General features: G+C 33.4%; 1 protein-coding gene across 2 annotated transcripts in view; it reads left to right on the forward strand.

The window, feature by feature from the left end:
- ROBO1 (roundabout guidance receptor 1) overlaps nucleotides 1-21,834 on the forward strand; it is a 1,192,968-nt gene that overhangs the window by 174,473 nt on the left and 996,661 nt on the right. For both annotated transcript variants that reach the window (XM_030801652.1, XM_030801651.1), the window contains exon 2: nucleotides 5,531-5,668. In XM_030801652.1, coding sequence (XP_030657512.1) covers nucleotides 5,581-5,668 — 88 coding nt within the window. In that variant the 5' untranslated portion in view covers nucleotides 5,531-5,580. The remainder of the gene's footprint in view (nucleotides 1-5,530; nucleotides 5,669-21,834) is intronic.

Genomic DNA, 21,834 nt, shown 5'->3' on the forward strand with positions numbered 1-21,834 from the left:
CAATTTTGGCTCATAACAAGGAAAACCTTTAACAGTTACTGTCCTTCCAAATATGTTAAGAAAAGAAGAGAGCCACCTAGGCTGAAGAGTTTCAGAAGAGGAAATAGGTGTCATGCACTGATAAAGTTAGGAAATATAGGTGTTCTCTTATGTAATACGAAATTCGTGCTCAAAGAAATGTTTTTGACTTTGTTGAAATATGCACTAACCTAAATTAATTATAGATGAAACTTTTTTTACTTTCTAAGAAATTTTATTAATAATCCATGGAACAAGATTCTCCTAAAATATATTTTGAAACGTTTCTTTGAGAAAATCACCCTCCTATTAGCAGGGGTTGGATCAGCATATTAGTAATTATATTACTTGAAAATAAACATTAGCAACACGTGCATATGAACAGCATATGTATATAACATATTAGTTTTTACAATTAAGACCCCTGTGGAAAGGATCTGTATCTTGATTGTGGTGGAGTTTGCATGGTTCTATACATTTGTCAAAATTGAACTGCACCATTAAAATCAGATTATCTTATAAATATATTACCTTTCAATAAAGTTCATTAAAATAATCCAAGCCTCTAATTTCTTGCAAATTAGACCTAAGCCAATACTATTCTAATATGAAGCAATGTGCAAATACAAATACACAATTGGTTCTGTCATTACCCTGGAGGAATTTCACTGGATGCTATTTGAAGCTGGTGATAATGTTGATATCAATATTAGTAGATATCAGGAAATAGAGCAGGCATTTTTATAAGCACTCTACACACATCTCACCCAATGATGTGGCTATTATTCTTCTTCACATTTTACACTTCAGAAAGATGAGACTAAGAGAGTTTAAATTGTTTGATGTAAGTCAAACAATTATCTGAGTGGTGAGCTAGGATTCGCAGTGAAACAATTTGAATCTACATTCTATGATTCTAAAACACTGGTTATATTACTTCCATACACATAACTTACAAGTAAATTATAATTTTAGACATTTAAATTACCCTAAACAATTTGGTAATCACATGTTTTCAAAATGGTATGTTGTAAATCTTTGTCTTTTCTCATATAGTGTTAGTTTTCTTAATTCAAAGCCATATGTATATATATTCTTAGTATTTTAAAAATAGGCACTTTATGTACACATCCATGGGAAACATGTTCATATGATATTCAAAGGTGTTGTGCTTTTTCTTGTTGGATTAACTACTTTTAATACTGAAAGAACATACAAATACGGTTATATCACATTCTTCACTGAAATCAATTATCTTATTGATAATATGTCAAAAGGTGTGGTTTTAAGGGTTAGTGTGGTTTAAAGGTTAGTGTGTTTGCTAATAAGGTTATATCCTAACTTAGGGGACTTTCATCTTGAGAGGATTCTTAAAGACCAAAAATTCAAGGTATTGAGAAATAATGGATCATTTGAACTTTATTAAAATTGAAAATTTCTACTCTGTGAAAGACACTGTCGAGAAAAATAAGACAAGCCACACTCTGGAAGAAAATATTTGCAAAAGACATATCTGATAAAATGGTGTTATTCAAAACATACAATAAAAGTAAACAAAACAAAACAAAAGGCCAGGTGCAGTGACTCATACCTGTAATCCCAGCAGTTTGGGAGGCCAAAGCGGGCAGATCCCTTGTGCTCAGGAGTTCAAGATCAGCCTGGGCACATGGTAAAATCCTGTCTCTACAAAAAAATACAAAAAAAATTAGCCAGGTGTTGTGGTACACTTCTGTTGTCCCAGCTACTTGGGAGGCTGAGTTGGGAGGATTACTTGATCCTGGGAGGCGGAGGTTGCCGTGAGCCAAGATAGCACCACTGTACTCAAGTCTGGGTGACAGAGCAAGACACTATCTCAAAAAACAAAAGCAAGCGAAAAAAAAAATTCTTAAACTCAACAATGAGAAAAAAGACTTAACAAATACCTCACCAAAGATGATTATGAGATGATAAATAAGCCACTAAAAGATGTTTCACATCATATGCCAACAAGGACATGTAAATTTAAAACACTACATACCATTGCATGCCTACTAGAATGGCCAAAACCTAGAACACTGACACCACCAGCTACTAGCAAGGATGTTGAACAACAAGAAATCTTACCCGTTACTAGTGGAAAGACAAATGCTGTAACAACTTGGAGAGACAATTTGACAGTTTCTTGCAATAATAAGCATTGTCTTACCATATAATTGAACAATCACACTATTTATTATTTACCCAGATGTGTTTAAAACTTATCTCCACACAAAAACCTGCAAATGGATATTTATTCCAGCTTTATTCATAATTGCCACAATTTGGAAGAAATCAAGATGTCCTTCAATAGGTAAATGGATAAATAAGCCATGGTACGTCCAGACAATAGAATGTTATTCAGTGCTGAAAAGACATTAGCTATCAAGACATGAAAAGAAAAAAACACGGAGGAAACTTAAATTTATATTAATTACTAAGCGAAAGACGTATGTAGCCAATTTTAAAAGGCTGCATACTCTATGTTTATGCCCATATGACATTCCAAGAAAGGCAGAACTGTGGAGATAACAAAGAGATCAGCAGTTTCTAGGGGCTCGGAAGGGGGAGGGATGAATAGATGAAGCACAAAGGATTTTTAGGGCAGTGAAACTATTCTGTATGATACTATGATGTTTGATATGTGTCATATACATTTGTTCAAACCCATAAAATGCACAACACCAAGAGTAAACCTAAATGTAAACTATGGACTTTGGGTGATAATGGTGTGTCAATGCAGGTTGATCAATTGTAACAAATGCATCATTCTGGTGGGGGTTGCCAATGGGAGAGGCTGTGCAAGGGCAGGGAGTGGAATAGTGTCAGGGAATGGAATAGTGTCAGGGAAGGAAGTGAATGAGAAATCTCTGTGCCTTCCACTCAATTTTTCTCTAAACCCAAAGCTACTGTAAAAAGTAAAATCTATTAAAAGCAAACCAAAACTTCAAAGTACTGAAATGATAAGTGCAGAATAGCTAATAATGCAATTCCCATTTCTGATTCATAATTTCTGATTTGTGGGTACTACCTTAAAAATCATATTATGTTTTTAGCCACTTACTACATAAATTCACAGAAGTAGTCCTAGATCATGAAAATTTATTCGAGGAATATTAATCATAATACCTTACAGATATTTGAAATAATATCTGCCTGTTGAATAATATAACTTGGGGGAATTCAATTATAGTAAGTGTTTGTACTTTCAGGTTTATTTTCTTGTAATAATTGCATGCTTTTTAAGGTGAAAATGTGCATGTTTGATTAGGCTCTTTATTTTATCAATAGCTGCCTGCTACAAACAAGCTATATATCACTATTAATAAATGACAATTAAAATGTAATTAGCCACAGAAACAAAAATCTCATTTTCAATTAATGTACTATAAAATATCATTTAACAAATATAATCCTGCTAAATTTTTAAGTAATAAGCGAGTTCTAAATAGCCTTGAGATTCATACGTGTTTTTATTTACATCAAGAGCTAAGATACAACTGCTTATATGCATTTAAGAAACCAGAGGTCTAGTGTGTTTTCCAAACAGGACTCTATGTCTAGGACACTCAGTAATCAATTAGAGAGAAGAAGAATCTGAGAAACTCCTTAGGCAAGCAGAAACCAAGAAGATAGGGCAACTATTATATCAAAAGCCAGCCAAGCAGAAATGACCAGTACACAATATACTTATACATTTTCTCTGGAGGAACAAATCATTTATACTTCACTGAGAAATGTGATCATAAGCCAAAACATTCAATGGATAACTCTGTAAAAGAGCTTTTGAACAAACTAATAACTGCATAGTATGGACTAAAGAGTAAAAATATTAATCTAGTTTATAATGTAGTTACATAATGTCAGTGGTGAGTGATATACTAGGGTAAGGAGAGTTACGAGAACATTAACCCCAAGATAAACGAGTCGGGCAATAAATATGAAACTACAGTAACAAGCGTGTTTTCTGAGGCCAGTTTCTAGTTCAGATCAAAGTTGCTTACAGAAAATTTTAGAGAGAGGAAATAATCTCCAAATATCTCAAGTAAAGTCAGGTGGTTATAGCTGTCTGGCAAGAGGATTAGACAGCTTTGCTAGGGGAAAACTTAGCAATTAACTCTGCACTGATAAGTCATACAATCAGGACAGCTGAACTCAAATAGACAAATTAAAATAGCTATGTCCAGTTAACCTACGGCAATAAATTAGTAATCTTTTTTTCAATTTGTTATTCTGAGTGTCACAAAAATAACTGTTAGAACTTCATTGGGGTGGGCAAATTACTTTTTATATAGTACTAGATTTGTTTATCTATTTTTGACTAAATAGTAAAAATACTGTTAAAAGATTAAGTCTTTCCACTTCCCAACTCTCAAATCTAAAATTTGCCAAGTACTGCCAAGTATACTTGTCTGTTCCTACCAGAGTTATCTTCTAAATTATTTAGATCATTTTATAATCTATTATTAAAATCTCAGTGGCTCCTCATTACCTACATTACTTGCCCCATTTTATTTTTTAAGTTCCCTATCACATTACATACTGGCAAACCCCATCATCCAGCCAAACAACTACTCTCCTTATAGTAGCCTAAATATGTCATTATATCATGGAATAGATCTGTATCTACCTGTCTATCACCTATCTACCTATCTATGATAAAATTGATATATAAATAAATATACCATGAAATTTATGTATATACATACCATCTTACTTTGAAAATTTATATTGTAATCTCTAAATAGTATTGTTTTATTTTATACTTATCGGATATTATCTCATATCTCAAAATGCCACTTCTTCCATATAAGCTTGGTCAATTCTCCCTGGCAAAATTAATTAACCAGTCACCTGCATATATTTTTGTAGCTTTGTGCTGTCATTTGTTATTATCTCTTAAAAAGTTCCCAAATATTATAAGCTTTGTTTTTTTACAGGGATACTATGTTATGTTTCTCTGTCATATTCAGAATAGACCACTTAGTAATTTTTAAAATCTGTTTGTGAATTCACATAATTAAACTGGCCTCAAGGTGTTTATGCACCTGGGTGAAAAGCAAGTTTTTTTTCTGCTATATCACCAAAGCAGCATAATGCTTGACTCATTATAAATTGTTTGTAAATATTTGTTTAATGAATGATTAATTTCAGAGTTTTCTAAATGTGATGAGAGTGTTCCAACTAAATTGGTGGGAAATAAAAGTAAAAATCACTTATCTGGCATCCTCTAAAGAATAGAGAAAACCAAGGAATCGTTGATGATTAATATCTAACTTGAAAATGAGTTTTCAAAATTAATAAATACTACATTTGTTTGAAATGTGTGTCATGAAATGTATCTATACAATTCATATTCATTTTAGTGATGTAATAATTTTGTTTCATTATTTCCAAAAATGACATTTCAAATCTACTTGAACTGCAGTGTTTCACAAAATAATTGTTTCTCAACATAGCTAACCATTACAAAATAATATTTTTTTTATCTCCCCAGATAACACATTATCTATCACTGGCTGGGTGTAATGCAAGGAAGGGACAAAGATGAAATGGAAACATGTTCCTTTTTTGGTCATAATATCACTCCTCAGCTTATCCCCAAATCACCTGTTTGTGGCCCAGCTTATTCCAGGTAAGTGCTGTGCATTTGTTTCATCAATACTTAACCAGTATTCCTTCTTTGCTTTAAATTCACTTTTTATTGTGTGTGTTGCAAATCAAATTTGTTCATTTTCTTTGGAACTTGTAAGTCTGTGTGAATGTCTTCCTGAGTATGAGTGCTGATCAATTTCAGGGGTCAAATTATTATTCTTGAACAGAGAGCACTTTATTAATTCCCAAGAGAAACAGAACATCGAGAAAAAGTCACTGTGCTGAAACGTGTAAGGAGTGTTATATTAACTAAGTGAATTAGAGTGGCAGAAGAAAAATTACAGTAGGGAAAAGATGTGTAACACACAGAGGAAAGCTAAGCCACAATGCATGTCGGTACTGTAGAAAAGGGACATCAAAAAAGTGAAACATTGAAAACTGACATTTCTTAGAGTAGTAACATGTTAATTAACAGGCTGAACAACGTAAGAATAAAAATGTAACATGCCGCTGTGTTGGTACCATAGTTACCACTGCTTTGGGTGAAGTTGGAAACCTATTTCCTTGAAGTCATAATTTTATTAATGGTATAGAATAGCATTTCTTTAAAATGCTTTACTGATACTGTTTCAATAGGAATTAATTAGATCCAATGTATGGTAGCAGGAAATACAAAAATATATTGATGTACTAATCAAAATATAATTTTAAGTTTCCTCTTAGATAAGACAGAAAAAATTGAAGTTAATTTGAATACATCTAATATGTCAAAATTTAGGCATGTTATTCGTGAAAGAATAACATACCATGTTTTGTTAGACCATACCGTGAAACTTTGTTTTTATTTATGTTATGGTCATATTTATTTTGATATTCAGCAACTATATGTAGCTTGTCATGTTCATCCACACAAAATCAAAGGTTTCAAAAAATCCTGGTGCTTCACTTGTGCCCTGCGCTGGGTTAAGATTGACATTTTGAACTGGAAGATAAGGGAGTTGTAAACAAAAAAGTGATTTATATATCTGTTACAAACATTTTCATATGATTGAAGGATACAGAAACTTTAATTAAGTCTATTGTAAGCAAATACATTTAATGATTTGTATCAAATTAGGTTAGCCCACTAAAATTACTACATCTTTTTATTTTTAGCCTGTTCCTACATTCCCTTCTCTTGCCACGACTCTGTTGAGTATTAAGATTAGTGTATGAGCCAAAGAAAACATCATACATTTCTTAAATATATGGAAAAGGCAAATATAGGTACAAAGTAATTCACTGTTTTGTAAATTGTCAGCATAAAGAGGATATGAAAGTGTTTTTAGAACTACAACTATAGATAAACACAGATACGGATACAGCTTAGGTATAATTCCCCTTAAACTGTATGGCCAGCTAATAACTCCTATGGGTCAACAAATGTAGTCCGTGATGTAGTTATTGAGCAAGATATCAGAATTCAAAATTGTTAAGTGAGGTTTGAACCACCTGTGTCTATCTAGTGGAAGAAGGAATGCGTGTATGAATATATATGGTGGGAAGGTACAAGGTTTATCTAGGGAATAAAAAATGTTACCTTTTTTATTCAAAAGGATATTGCATAATTTTAGAGAAGAAAAATCAACTTGAACACTTATGGGCAAAAGCTGTCACACCTCTGTGATTACTATTTTACATGCAAATACTTGTAAATCTACAGTATATGACTTCATTGTTTAACTTAATGTGTAGATTGGTTACAAAGATGATAGTTTGGTTATCAGTTAGTTAAAAAATTCACCACACAAATTGGTTACTCAGGGCCCATTCTGATGCAACACTTTCTTAAAAAGAAATAAGGGTAACCTCAAATGGGATGCATACAGTTAGATGCCTTTTTTTTCAGGACTACAGAGTTCAAGAAACATTTCAAAGTAATTTACCTGTCAAAAGAAATATGCTGTTAGCTTTTCAAGAAGAACACCTGCAGAGTGGAAGTCATTTTCATAACTGCCTCCATCTAGGGGCACTGGCTTCAGGCTAGGGAGAAAATCTATGGAAAGAACTCACTGGCCTTAGAGTGTCCCCTCCTTTCATTAATCTCAGAATGAAGAGAAGTCTTGATTCTTCTCTTTGGTTTTCTAGCTTTAATATGTTCATTAGAGACCTTGGATCTGGATTGAATTGAGCATATCTCCGAGGAAGCAAAAACTGGATTAGCTTTGAAGGCAAAATGTTAGTGTCTTTTTTTTTTTTTTTTTAAAAAAAAGCAATTTCTTATTCAACTGATTTATTTCCACTCTTTCTCTTAAGAAAAAAAAGTCTCCATCAGAAATGTGTTTCTAATAATAAACAATCAGGTAAAGATATCAGACAAATAAAAAAATGTAACATGCTTCTAAAAAAAAGGAGAATTTTATATTCTGGAGTACTTGACTGAGTTATCATCAGCCAAGGTGTCTACCGGAACAAGATTTCTCAGGGTGCAAAAGAAAAGAGCAATTAGAACATTGGCTCACTGCGGGTTATTTTATTACCACGACAATAAAATGTCTTCACTTCAAGCTGTGGCTAGCTTACTTGGTGTAAGTAAATATTAAAATATTTGAATGTAATGTCTGGAACTGATGGGTCAATTTTTTTTTTCATTTTTGATTTTGTCTCCCTGTATGATACATTTTTATAACTGCTATTATGTTTCATAACATTGCATATGAAATGGTTGGTATATGAGAAGGCAAACAAATTACTCGTATATAGTAAATCAAGAAATACTCTTATCGTTGAAAATAAATTGGTTTAGAGAAAAGAAATAATTCAGAAATAGATTCTAAGAATAACTGGCCTTTGCCAGCCATTTGAATTGTTGCTTTCATTGCATGTTGAGCCCATTAAAACCCACCTCTTTTTTATTAAAACCACTGGTAGATGTTTTTCATGTTAATTTACTTCATCTCTAATTGACAAATGAAATATATTCTTAAACCACGTGAGGTTATCTCTTGAGGCATGCCGGATCTGGACTATGCCACGCCTTGACTTAATTTCTGCTAGGAAAGGAATCTGACAGATACCAATCTTTACATTTTAAGCATCTACCTTTTATTGCCACGGATGTCAGGAAGACAATGAAAGGCAAATGTAAAATGATATGTTATTAAAGCATATATTTCACATATAGTGGAATTTAATTAAAAAATTTAAAAAACCTCTATGGTAAAAAAATAAAGTTGAATTCTAGGTTTATATTGCAATATTTTAAATGAAAATACATGGAGAAAAACCCACAAAGTTGTATTTCTATTTGAATAAATCAGACAGGCCACTTTAAAGTTCAGCATGATTTATCTTTTCCTCTCCATACTCTAAATGTGCAGCAGTGTTGTCCTTCATTAAAGATGCAGGTGCTGACTGGGTTATTTCCTTGTCCCTGACTCATGTCAACAAGCCTCGAGTGTGAAATTTTCTGAAGTGATTTACTGCTTATCTGCGCCACCCATCCATCGACCACCACTTCAGTATCTTGCTGTTATACCCCCCAAAGATAATTGAAAAGAGCTGTTAACTGGGTCTGAATCATCCATACATAAATTATAAATTGTGAAAAAAAATTTCTTATGCAAAATTTTAGAAATTACAATGAATATACATACAACTCCCATATATTTCTAAGTTTTGTTTTTGTTTTAGTTTTCATATGCTCAATACATTTTGAATAGACGAGGATTTATTTCAGATTTTTAAAAATCTCCTTTGAAGTGTGAAAACAAATTGAAAGTAAATAAATTCCAGAAATCTAAATGTGAAAGAATCTTTAGGAATTTCTTTTGGGATACTTTATTTAACAAGTAATGTTGCATGCATGCTTCTTACAAAGTTTATGATCCATGGGTATGTCTTTTTTCCAATATTTGTGATTAGTTTCTATTGCAAAGAAACATATATTAGGAAAATATATGTCATTTAAAACTTGTAGAGATTGCTTGTTCATAGGCAACAGTTTAATTTTTAACTGCACTATTTAGAAAGTAGTCAATTATTTTGAAAAACATAAAAAGTTACCATTATAATATCACATTTAGTATAAAAGTACTTAAACACACTTAACTCTTAAATTATGCATTGATAGAGGTATTATACACAAAAGTAATTTGATTTTACATACTACTTGACAAATTTGTCTGACTAGAGAGTTGTCTCTCAACACATTTTCCATGATTTATTTTTTCAGAAGCACCTGAGATGCTTCTTAAAAATAAAGATTCTTTTTCAGCAAACTATCTCAAGGACAAAAAACCAAACACCACATGTTCTCACTCACAGGTGGAAACTGAACAATGAGACCACATGGACACAGGAAGGGGAACATCACACACCGGGGCCTGTTGTGGGGTGGGGGGAAGGGGGAGGGACAGCATTAGGAGATATACCTAATGTTAAATGACGAGTTAATGGGTGCAGCACACCAACATGACACATGTTTATATACGTAACGATCCTGCATGTTGTGCACATGTACCCTAAAACTTGAAGTATAATTAAAAAAGTAAAAAATAAATAAAGATTCCTAGGGGCCATGGCAGAATCACTGAAATAAAGAGTTTGGGCAGCTCTGCAAGTATCTACAAATTATCTAACAGGCAGAAAATTAGAGAAGCTCTGCTTTAGACATTTGAGTTGATTTTATTTTAATGTTGAGTACACTTCAAGAATATTTATTCTCTGAGGACAGATTTCCATGAGAAAGGGAAAAGGTTATTTGGAGATATTTGTTTTCTGTATTGCAAGGATTTGGAGGAGCAGATTTGATGCCACTACTGGTTTATTTTGCTTTGGTTTTGCTTATGTTTCTTGTTATTTTCACCTTATAATAAATATTTCTAGATTGAAAAACATAATATATCCTATCGGATGAAAAGTATTAGCTCAATACACAAAGCCACTGAAGTAATAAGCAGATCGGTGAATTCTAAATTGTAATATTGAAAGTGACTTTATGAAATTCAAAGTTAAGTTTGCCTAGTGGGTACAATTCCCCCTAAATTTTGTCCAAGCCTTAGCAAAATCTTAATTCAGATATTAAGTAGCTGGACATTTATAATAAACTAGAATAATATGTTAATTATGCAAACATTCTGTAAAAAGAAACTAATAACCCTGGCTGTATTATGACTTATAGAAGCCTTAGACAATTTGGCCTTTATGGGCCCCTTTTTCCATAAAATCATCTTAAAAGTATGTTGATATCAACATGACTTATGCCCAAATGTGATGCCTAAAAACAATAGTCACTACAAATAAAATGCAACAAAAACTCACCTTTACACATTATATAAACCTCATAGAAGAAAATCATAAGAGAAATCAAATATTCTCTGAATGTTACTTTTTATAGTATAATTTTAACAATAGTAATAATGCACTTACCCAGATCAAAAAGCTGTTAGATGGGTGTTCTCTTGCTGATGACTCACTTGATACTGACTTGCTGTGTTTCCTATCCCCCATCATTCTGCAAAGTTAAATGAGCTAGTGCCAGGTGTGGGCTAATGGATCCCCTGAAAGAGACCTTCTGCTTGTGGTTCTTAGTGAAGGTTGCAGAGGGCTCATCCCTAATCACATTCCCCACATCCCTAATCACATTGCATGTGTATGTGAGTGTTTATGTGTGTGTATGTGTGTGTGTGTATGTGTATGTGTATGTGTGTGCATGTGCACACACATACACATACACACACACACATACACACACACACACACACACACACACACACACACACTTACCCACCTACAAATCATGGAAGTTTCTTGTTATATACTCAGGACATTTATCTACTGTTAGACTCCTGTGATTTGATGAATTTATTTTCCTCCCACTCTGCTCATTGATTTAGTAATCAAGCATAGTGTCAATCATTTCTGAAATACCTGAGCAAGCACTTTCTTCCTTGGTTTGTTTTTTTGTTTGTTTGTTTTAAGAAAATAAAACTCCCCCCAAAGGTGAGAAATGGAAGTCAGTTACTCAGTTCCCATTTATTTGTGTTCTGCACAAAACTGCTCAACAGTACTTTAGGGATCTGTCCAGGTAAAAGCATATATATTTGCAATATGTATATATATTACATGTACGTATGTAACATATGCCTGTATATCTAGTAGTATATGCATGTATGATAATGCACACATATAGATAAAATAAGTTCATCTTGACTCAGACTCTATCTATCCATTCTTTCACCCACATGAAATAATGATACAGACTGTATTTCGTGAAGTCCGAGTTGAGAGCTTATTTGAATTAATTTCTAAATCGTTAGCAATAAATTTTTAAATATATGGGTTTGTAAAAAATGACAGAATGTTTTATCTTTTCGATTACTTTTTGCTTTGTTTTGGTTTGGGTTCTGTTCTATTCGGCCTGAGTGAGGAAACACTATACCTTGGCAATATCTAGAGTGAACAGAAATGTTCTGCAGATAGGGTGATGCTCTGCTCCAAAAGGTGCGTTCCTCTGTTTTAAATTTACGTTTTATATGATGCCCAGCTATGTGCACATGCAATTCACAGTTGTTGAAATTACTTGCATAGTTCATCGTTGCGATCATTATTTTGCTCAGAACAAGAGTACTCTCGTCCATCATTTGTATTTCCTATGCTAATGTGGATATCTTTAAAAAAAAAAAAACTAGTAGATTAATGATACCAAATGCCTCTTAATTTATGCTACATTTTGTTTAAATCAATATTACAATTATATTACAGCTTCTGGGTATTCAAGAAAGATTCAAGATCTTTTTCAAATGGGTACATTTATATATGGTTTCTTTATGATCTTATCATTTTCTTCTTCTTTAGGAAGAAATATCTTTTTAAGATATCTTTTTAAGATATTTCTTAAATTCTTTTTAAGATATTTCTCCAGAATTCATGAATAAATGGGCAGAGATTATATTTATCTGCTGTACTATAGCCCTTCATTAAAACTCAATTTCATGAAAAGAAAAATCATAATTTGTAGTTAATATTAACCAAATATCCACCCTTAGACACATTTCCTCAAATTTAAATATTCAAAGTTAATCATTATGGCATATGTAAGAGTCATTGTCCTCACATTCTTTTTCCCCTTGAGAATAGATATGATGTCAACAAAGTGGTTAATTCAAACTTAATAACTAAATAATAAACTTAATGGCTATTAACTAAAAACTTAATCACTAATTTTAAAGAAAACTGTGTTCAGAATAGGAACACCATATTAATTAGAATGACCACTATCCATAAGTATTTTATAGAGGGAAAACATACACGTTAGCAAGGATGAGGTCTTGTCTTAGACGTTAATAGGACTTTTTGCCAAATGTGCACTAGAACCCAGAGTAAAAAACTGAGGATGGCGTGAAAGAATTCACAGATCTTGTAAACAAGCAGATAATAAGCCATTGAAACACTCACGTTTATTAGGTGCCTAATAAATAGCTTGCTGTTTATTACACTACAGCTTTAGGAGTATTACGAGGTTGAAAATGGGTGAGTAGGAAGGAGAATCTCAGGCTCATGCCAAGGTGCAGAGCTAAGTGTATAAGATGACAACTTATTTGGTTTGGTAGAAAGTAAAGGCATATCTTGAAAAATGTTTGGAAATGTTCTCAGAAAGAGACAAAGTTCAAATCTGGAGGAGCCTCATGTACTTGGCTGGGCAGCTTTATCTGTAAACTCTGGACAATAGGAAGGAATGAGAGAGTTAAAAGGAGAGTAACCTAATAAGATGATATTTTAGAATCGTGATTCAAGTAGAAAAGTGGTAAATTCAGTTTATTCTGATTTATTAATTTAATAAATGTTTAAGGCTGACTGTTGCAAGTCTCTCTGGTAAATTTGGAGGAGACCATGTCAATGAGATAGTCAATCTTGGTGTCCTCTTTTGTTTTCCTTCTCTGTGAATGAAAACTATTAAAAACCAAATTACACATCGAATTGTCTCATTACAATAAATTATTATTATAATAGAATATAGAAAAAACTTCTGGAGTTATTCAGATAGGTTCTTGATCTCTGAAAGAGTAAGGGGGAGCTAAAAATTATTCACTGAATGTTTGTTGATGAATGAATATATAAGAAGAGGTTGCATAAAAATATATGGCAACATTTGAATAGGACCATAGAGATGAAAAAGGAATAACAGAATATAAATATCATAGATTATAAATTATATTAGATTCTAAATATCATATAGAAAATATATGAGCATCATAGTTATAGGATTTCTATTGGTTTTTAAACCAGTATTTGGTTTACATTTCTTGATTAACTTAAATTCATAATAAACTGGAAATGCTACTTAAACTTACCATAACACAATAGATATATATGTGTGCATATGTATATATTCTTTACTTCATTTCTTGTATAGACATTAACACTGGTACTTTTAACCAAGTTAAAAGTAACACTCATAAGAATAATATTGCAACTAAACTGGAATAAATGACTACAAACCTATTTGTTGTATATATATATGATTTGTTCTTTCAATGTGAATATGTTGCTTAAGATTTGTACCCTATATTTGTTTATTGAAACAGTAATTTTTTTAAACTTCTTTCATTCTATATGTTTCTTGAACTTTTACTTAAAGATATACATATATGTGTGTGTTTACATGTATAAATTTGTGTGTGGTATCACAAATGATTGGGAATTCTATCAGTAGAAGTGGCAAGCCTTGAAAGAGAACAGATACTTCAGGGAAAAATAGTGTGTTCGTTGCTTTCTAGAGACTATCAATCAGTTGAAGATGAGATCTTAATAACTAGAGAAATTGCCAGCTGTACTTCGGTACTGTGTCTCTGTATTAGCTTTGGTCTTCTAGTGTAAAGCTTTATTTAATTGTTTAAGTAGATGCAAGCAAACTAACAGACACATCGGCCTCAAGACACTCAATGAAGAAACTTGTATTTGTAATCTAGCTGTAGAGACCAGGACTATTCTACTTTGATGATATGGTCTTTGTGATGAAACTGGTTAGAAAAACCCCACGTGCCACACGGTCCACCTAATTAAGCCATCAGAATGCATTGCAGCAAACAGAGTGCCTCATATGGACGGGTATAAGTAATTTTTTTTCCTCTATTGCTTGGTTAATAGAAAGAGGCGCTAACCTAGATTATGACTGATAGAGGCTATATGGTACAGCTGTTGTAATTGTGCCTGAGGGTAGAGAAAGCCTTGGGGAAAAAAAAAAAAAAAAAAAAAAAAACAAGACAAAAACAAAAACAAAATTCTATTTGCCAGAGACACTGTCATTACTTCATTCAACTATTTTTTCTAGATTTCCTAGTGAGCTTTCATTGATTCTGTTTTCTCCCATTGTTTGTGTTTTTCCTCTTGCCTCGTGCATGTATCCTTTGTTATATAAACAAGCCTGTGCTTTGATTTCACGTGGAAGAATTGCTTTGAAAAAGGTTTCCGTTACTGAATCAATAATTCATAAATAAAATGAGTATTCTTGACTATTAAAATGAGAAATGTATATTAAAAACTTGAGATGAGAAGAAGTTGAATGCATGGGACTTGAAAGTGTAAAAACGTATTGTAACTGGCTTTCTTCCCAAGAGAGTATCCACTGCAAATTTTGAAGGATGTGACCATATATATATAGTGACACATACTTATATAAATATTGAGTCACAATATATGGTTGTGTGGATGTACATATATATAAAATATCAGTGAATGTATTTAAATTCATTTATGTATAAAACGGTATGTTTTCATTTTAAATTCCTTACATACATCTAGTTAATATACACAAGCTGATATAAAGTAACAAATTTTTATCCTCTTAAAAGGATAAGATTTATGATTTTTATTTATTTGTTTGTTTATTTATTTATTTATTGACACAGAGTCTCACTCTGTTGCCCAGGCTGGAGTGCAGTGGTGTGATCTTGGCTCACTGCAACCTTCACCGCCTGGGTTCAAGGGTCCAGGTGATTCTCCTGCCTCCGCCTCCCAAATAGCTAAAATCACAGATGTACACCACCATGCCCGGCTAATTGTTTCTGTTTTTAGTAGAGAAAGGGTTTCACCATATTGGTCAGGCTGGACTCAAAATCCTGGCCTCATGTGATCTGCCCACTTAGGCCTCTCAAAGTGCTGGGATTACAGGCATGAACCGCTGAGCCCAGCTGGGATAAGATTTATTATGACATGACATTTTTCCATCAGTGTTAATAGTCATTCTCTGAATTACCAGGTTAGTAGGGCAATGTATCTACACAAATGACTGAATTCCTTGTATATGAAAATAACTATCTAGAATATATAATATATCATTTTTCCATCTAAATGGCCTTTCAACTTTATTTTAATGTTTTATCTTGTTGAAGTTCTTAGCTTGACATGCAATTCAAGCAGAGGATACAAGCATAGCATCACTAATACAATAAAGTGGAATCAGGAGCTAGGTCATCCCCTGTGTTGCTGCCCTTGTCCATGAGGTCACATTGATCACCGGAGTCATAGGTGTTTTAGCCATAGTCATAACTTTATGACTCTAATCACTTTTTTCCTATCTCTTTCACTGCACATTCTATTTCTTTTCTTGCCTTTTTCTTTTCTAATATGTTAAGAAATTCAGGCTTCTAGATAGTTACTGTAAAAAGTTGTGTTACTTTTCTTTAATAATTTATGTAGCTGATTCCATGTTCTTTTAATAAACTGAATACAAGACAATGATTCTAAGATGCATCATTATATATGTCCAAGAAAAGAATATAACTACCAATTAACCCATGACACAATAAGTTAAGGATATTTCCATGTAATACTTTAGTTGGACCAATCTTTCATTGCTTTGAAGTTTCTTTCATCCTTTACAAAAGAGTTGGCAATTTCTCTTGCATCTAGTTTGGTAGATGACAAGCAATTCTTTTGAAATTTCTCAGGAAATAGACACTTTCTTCTACCTAAAGGTGTCTTCCTTTCTCAAGTAGCATAATTTCTGCTTCACAAGAACCTGTAAGTCTGTGACCATCCCTTGAACAATAAATATTTCCTTCACAAATGTCAAATCTAAGGCTGAAATTTTTTTCGAAGCTTCAATAACAATAACATTTACTGACAATTTTCAATTATACTGGAATTATAGAACACATTTTAAATGACAATTAAGCTCAACTTGTGTATTCCTAGTAATGTACATAACTCAACTGAAATGACAATATGAACAGTTATGACCAAGTAATCACATCACAGTCAATGCCAGTCACATCAAAATTACTGCCTGGCCCATAGTGATTGCAAGATGACATCTACTATAAGACTTCAGAGTCAAAATGTTGTTTAAGGAAGGGTCTTTGTATTGATAAAATACAATATATAGAGGGAAATTGAGCTGACACAATCCGCAGGCTCCTCAAAGCTACTAAACAGAAGCATACGAATGTTCACTGGCAACTAGTTCTTAATAGATGATTATTTTAAAGTCACAAATGTGGCAAACATAATGAAAAATGTAGTATAGTGATACAATTGTGGTTAGAATTCATCCATTTACGAGCTCACTTTTTTCTTCCAAATGGAAGTGTCTTTCTGAGGTTTAGAAACCTGTTCATTGGAAAACCAAGCAAATTCTCTTAAAATCTTACCATTGTGACAGGAAACTTTTTAGTATGCACTGAGCTGAATTGCACATTATGATTATTAGGCAGCTGTATAATTTTTTTTTTTTTGCAGGCATTCTGGGTAGAAAAAAAGTAGCTCCAGTAGACACTGTGCTGTTTCACCACAAGTTTGCTGGATCTAAATAATGTCAATTGAATAACAGCAATTGACTTTATTACACTTTACTTTCAAAACTTTACTAAAACAATCATATACAGACAGGAGCATTTCTCAGTTAAATAGTGCTAAGTATTTACCAATTAAATGGTGGATATAATAAAAATTGACCAATACTAATAAGAAGGCAATATTACTCCTTAATCAACCAGCAACTGACTAATAAGTTGATTATATTCACTGAATCAATTTTGCTAATAAAGTGAAACTTGTTTCATTGAATCTTATTTTTGGCATCGTACACTTACAACTATAGTTTTATTGTATTTTTCTGCCAAAATACTTTTATTGTAAGACTAAGTTTAGCTTTATAAGACTGTCAAACTGTTTATGTATGATTTTTCATACCTACAAGTAATGTATAAAAGTTCCTGTTGCTCTATATCTTTCTGAGAAATTGGTGTTGTCAGTGTTTGGGATTTTAGCTATCTAATACATCTGTAAGTAGTATCTCGGGATTTAAATTTTTAATTCCTTAATAGTATATAATATTGTTAAGCTTGTGTGTCATCTGTATTTGTTCTTTGGTGAGGTGTTTATTTGTTCAGACTTTTGCCCACTTTTTGGGGGGGTTGGTTGTCTACTTATTGAGTTTTAAGAGTTTTTTTTTTTTTTTTTTTTTTTTGAGACAGAGTCTCCCTCTGTCTTCCAGGCTAGAGGGCAGTGGCACAATCTCCGCTCACTGCAGCCTCTACCTCCCGAGTTCAAGCGATTCTCCTGCATCAGCCTCTTGAGTAGCAGGGATTATAGGCTCCTGCCACCATGCCCAGCAATTTTTTTTTTTTTTTTTTGTATTTTTAGTAAAGACAGGATTTCATCATGTTGGTCAGGCTGGTCTCAAATTCTTGACCTCAAGTGACCTGCCCGCCTTGGCCTCCCATAGTGCTGGGATTACAGGTGTGAGACACCACGCCCAGCCAGTTCTTTGTAAACTTTGCATTCAAATCCTTTATGCAAATACCTATTTAGCAAATATTTTCTTCCAGTATTTAGCTTATATCTTTATCCTCCTTACATTGCCTTTTGCAGGGCGGAAGTTTTTTCATTTCAATGAAATCCAATATATCAATTTTGCTTATTTCATGGATCATGCTTTTGGTGTTATACCAAAAACTCATCTCTAAACACGAAGTCACTTAGATTTATTCGTAAGAATTTTAAATACTTATTATTTTCTCTTTTTACATAATATAGTTTACATAAGACATGAACATGTAGAGTAAAAGCCCCCTTGTAATGTCTTCAGTGTAAAGAAATGATGCTAAAAAGAATATCTTCTGTAGCCCTGATTTATGGAATGAGAATCAAATGTGAAAATGGTAATATTCCTATTATTTTTGTCAACATTACAAATAACATTTTTTTATTTTACATGTTAATTGGAAACTATGTATTGTGTAATCACAAAATTAAGTCTTGAAGTCTTATAACATTAAATATAGTTAAAACAGGACAAGCAAAAATTAAGATTTAAAAAGTAGACCAGAGACAATTTATGTAAAAAGAAAAGATGTTTAAGAAACAAGGAGTTTGATGAGGATAGGTGGGCCAATTCGGAAGTGTTATTGGTATAGATGGAACAAGTCGATGTTGGCCAAATTGTTAATGTTCTCTGGATGTTCACAGAAGCAGCTCTATAAACTATAGAATAATCTGGAAGTAATTTATAACGACCATAGGGCAGATGATTTATTAAAGTTTCAAACACAAGGTTTAGAATTAATCTTTTTCTCAATTCATTTTCTATTTGTACTCAGCTATCTCTTTTGAAGACGAACTACCTTTTTTCCCCATTTCATTTTTGTAAGCTTTCATCAAGTGTGTATATAATCATCCATTTTAACAGATTACTTTATTTATAGCAAATAAACTGGGCAATGTTAACCAAAAGCATTGGTTTTAGTGTCATACTTCTACCAGCCATGTGAAATGTTTAAACCTGGGAAACTTGAAATGATTTTTTTTCTTTGTTTTGTTTTCTTAAACTAGACAATATTTACTTTGTGGTGGTGCTGTACAGTTTAAATAAAGATTGTAAAGTATCTAATACAATGTCCTGTATATTGAAGGCAATGAATAAAGAGTAGCTATTATTACTTTTAAAACATATATACTGGTAAGATTTTGGAAATATGGACAGGATTGAAAATTGTAGATGGGTGAAAGATTATCTGCTCATTTTGAGCCTGGATGATGATGTCGATGACTGAAAATAGAATGTTTGGGAAGGAGAATTGCTCCAGATTCACGGAGGAGTTAAAAGAAAAAACATCACGGCATGCAAGAGATAAATTTTAATGTGCTTAATGAATATAAATATAATTAACTTCTTCAGAATAGCGGGTCTTACACACTGTCTGTAACCCCTTTCAAAAGTCTCAGCAGATTATTCAATGTACGATGTCAGATGATACAGTATTTAGTGAGCAGAAAATTGTAAGCTGTATAGAGAAGTCATAATATGCTATGGCAAACAGATGTGATATAACTTCACATCAAATTCAAATAAAATAAATCAAAGAGAATAACTAAAATTCAACAGAATGTATAAGAATTTGCCTTGGAGTTATGTAAGACAGCCAGGTTACAACTGTTGGTTCTACTCAAACAGTGACATGATGCTTCAGGGCAAACAAGGGAAATATATGACAGTTGTGAATGCTTGTTGTAAACACTGTGATATGTATTTAGACTACAATGATGATTTTATTGCAATTATTACTAGATTGTTTAGCAAGATGACTATGTTAAAACACTTTAATATATCATGAAAAAAATTTAGTGCTTGGAAGCGTGCCATGAAACAAACAGAAGAATGCCTGTTCACTTACATTTTTTTTTCTTTAGGCATCTTGGTATAAGGAGAATTTTCCTCTGTTTCTACAGTGTTGGTGCAGTACTTTACAACAAGAAAATTATATATATATATATATATATATATATATATATATACACACACACACACACACACATATGTACACGCTATTTGTTTTCATTTCCCTGTTTAAAAACACAAAGACAGAAAATATATGCTGAATGCAAAAAATATTTGAAGATCACTGGTCCAAGGAAACATGTAATGAGATATTGAAATGTTTACTAGAATTGGCCAACAGAAAGTTTGGTTTGTTACTGTCTGGTAGGAAGTTAAATTTTTAGTTTTATTTTGTCTGTTTTAAAAAATTGTACATTTTTTGTTTGTGTTTAGTTGATTATGACTTTTGGAGGAGTTCACTTATAAATAAAATTTGGTTCACTATCATGATATGTCATAATAGACTTTGATTTACAGATGGAACATAAAACTATAGTTTATTAACGGATACATTTAATTAAATTTATTATATGGTAAACCTGAGTGTACTAACATGATGTAAAAGTCACAGATTCACAAATATCAACTAAAGAAATTATTAATGGAAACAAAGAGAGGGTGGAGCCAAGATGGCTGAATAGGAACAGCTCCCGTCTACAGCTCCCAGCGTGAGCAACACAGAAGATGGGTGATTTCTGCATTTTCATCTGAGGTACCGGTTTCATCTCACTAGGGAGTGCGAAACAGTGGGCGCAGGACAGTCAGTGCAGCGCACCATGCGCAAGCCGAAGCAGGGAGAGGCATTGCCTGACTTGGGAAGTGCAAGGGGTCAACGAGTTCCCTTTCCTAGTCAAAGAAAGGGGTGACAGACGGCATCTGGAAAATCGGGTCACTCTCACCCTAATACTGCGCTTTTCCAACAGGCTTGGAAAATGGCACACCAGGAGATTGTGTCCCGCACCTGGCTGAGAGGGTCCTATGCCCACGGAGCCTCGCTGATTGCTAGCACAGCAATCTGAGATTAAACTGCAAGGTGGCAGCGCGGCTTGGGGAGGGGCGCCCGCCATTGCCCAGCCTTGCTTAGGTAAACAAAGCAGCCAGGAAGCTCGAACTGGGTGGAGCCCACCACAGCTCAAGGAGGCCTGCCTGCCTCTGTAGGCTCCACCTCTGGGGGCAGGACACAGACAAACAAAAGTCAGCATTAACCTCTGCAGACTTAAATGTCCCTGTCAGTCACCTTTGAAGAGAGTAGTGGTTCTCCCAGCATGCAGCTGGAGATCTGAGAATGGGCAGACTGCCTCCTAAAGTGGGACCTTGACCCCAGAGCAGCCTAACTGGGAGGCACCCCCAGTAGGAACAGACTGACACCTCACTCGGCCGGGTACTCCTCTGAGACAAAACTTCCAGAGGAATGATCAGACAGCTGAATTTGCGGTTCACGAAAATCCGCTGTTCTGCAGCCACCGCTGCTAACACCCAGGCAAACAGTCTGGAGTGGACCTCTAGCAAACTCCAATAGACCTGCAGCTGAGGGTCCTGTCTGTTAGAAGGAAAACTAACAAACA

The sequence above is a fragment of the Nomascus leucogenys genome, chromosome 21 (assembly GCF_006542625.1).
Source record: "Nomascus leucogenys isolate Asia chromosome 21, Asia_NLE_v1, whole genome shotgun sequence".
Taxonomy (NCBI): Eukaryota; Metazoa; Chordata; class Mammalia; order Primates; family Hylobatidae; genus Nomascus; species Nomascus leucogenys.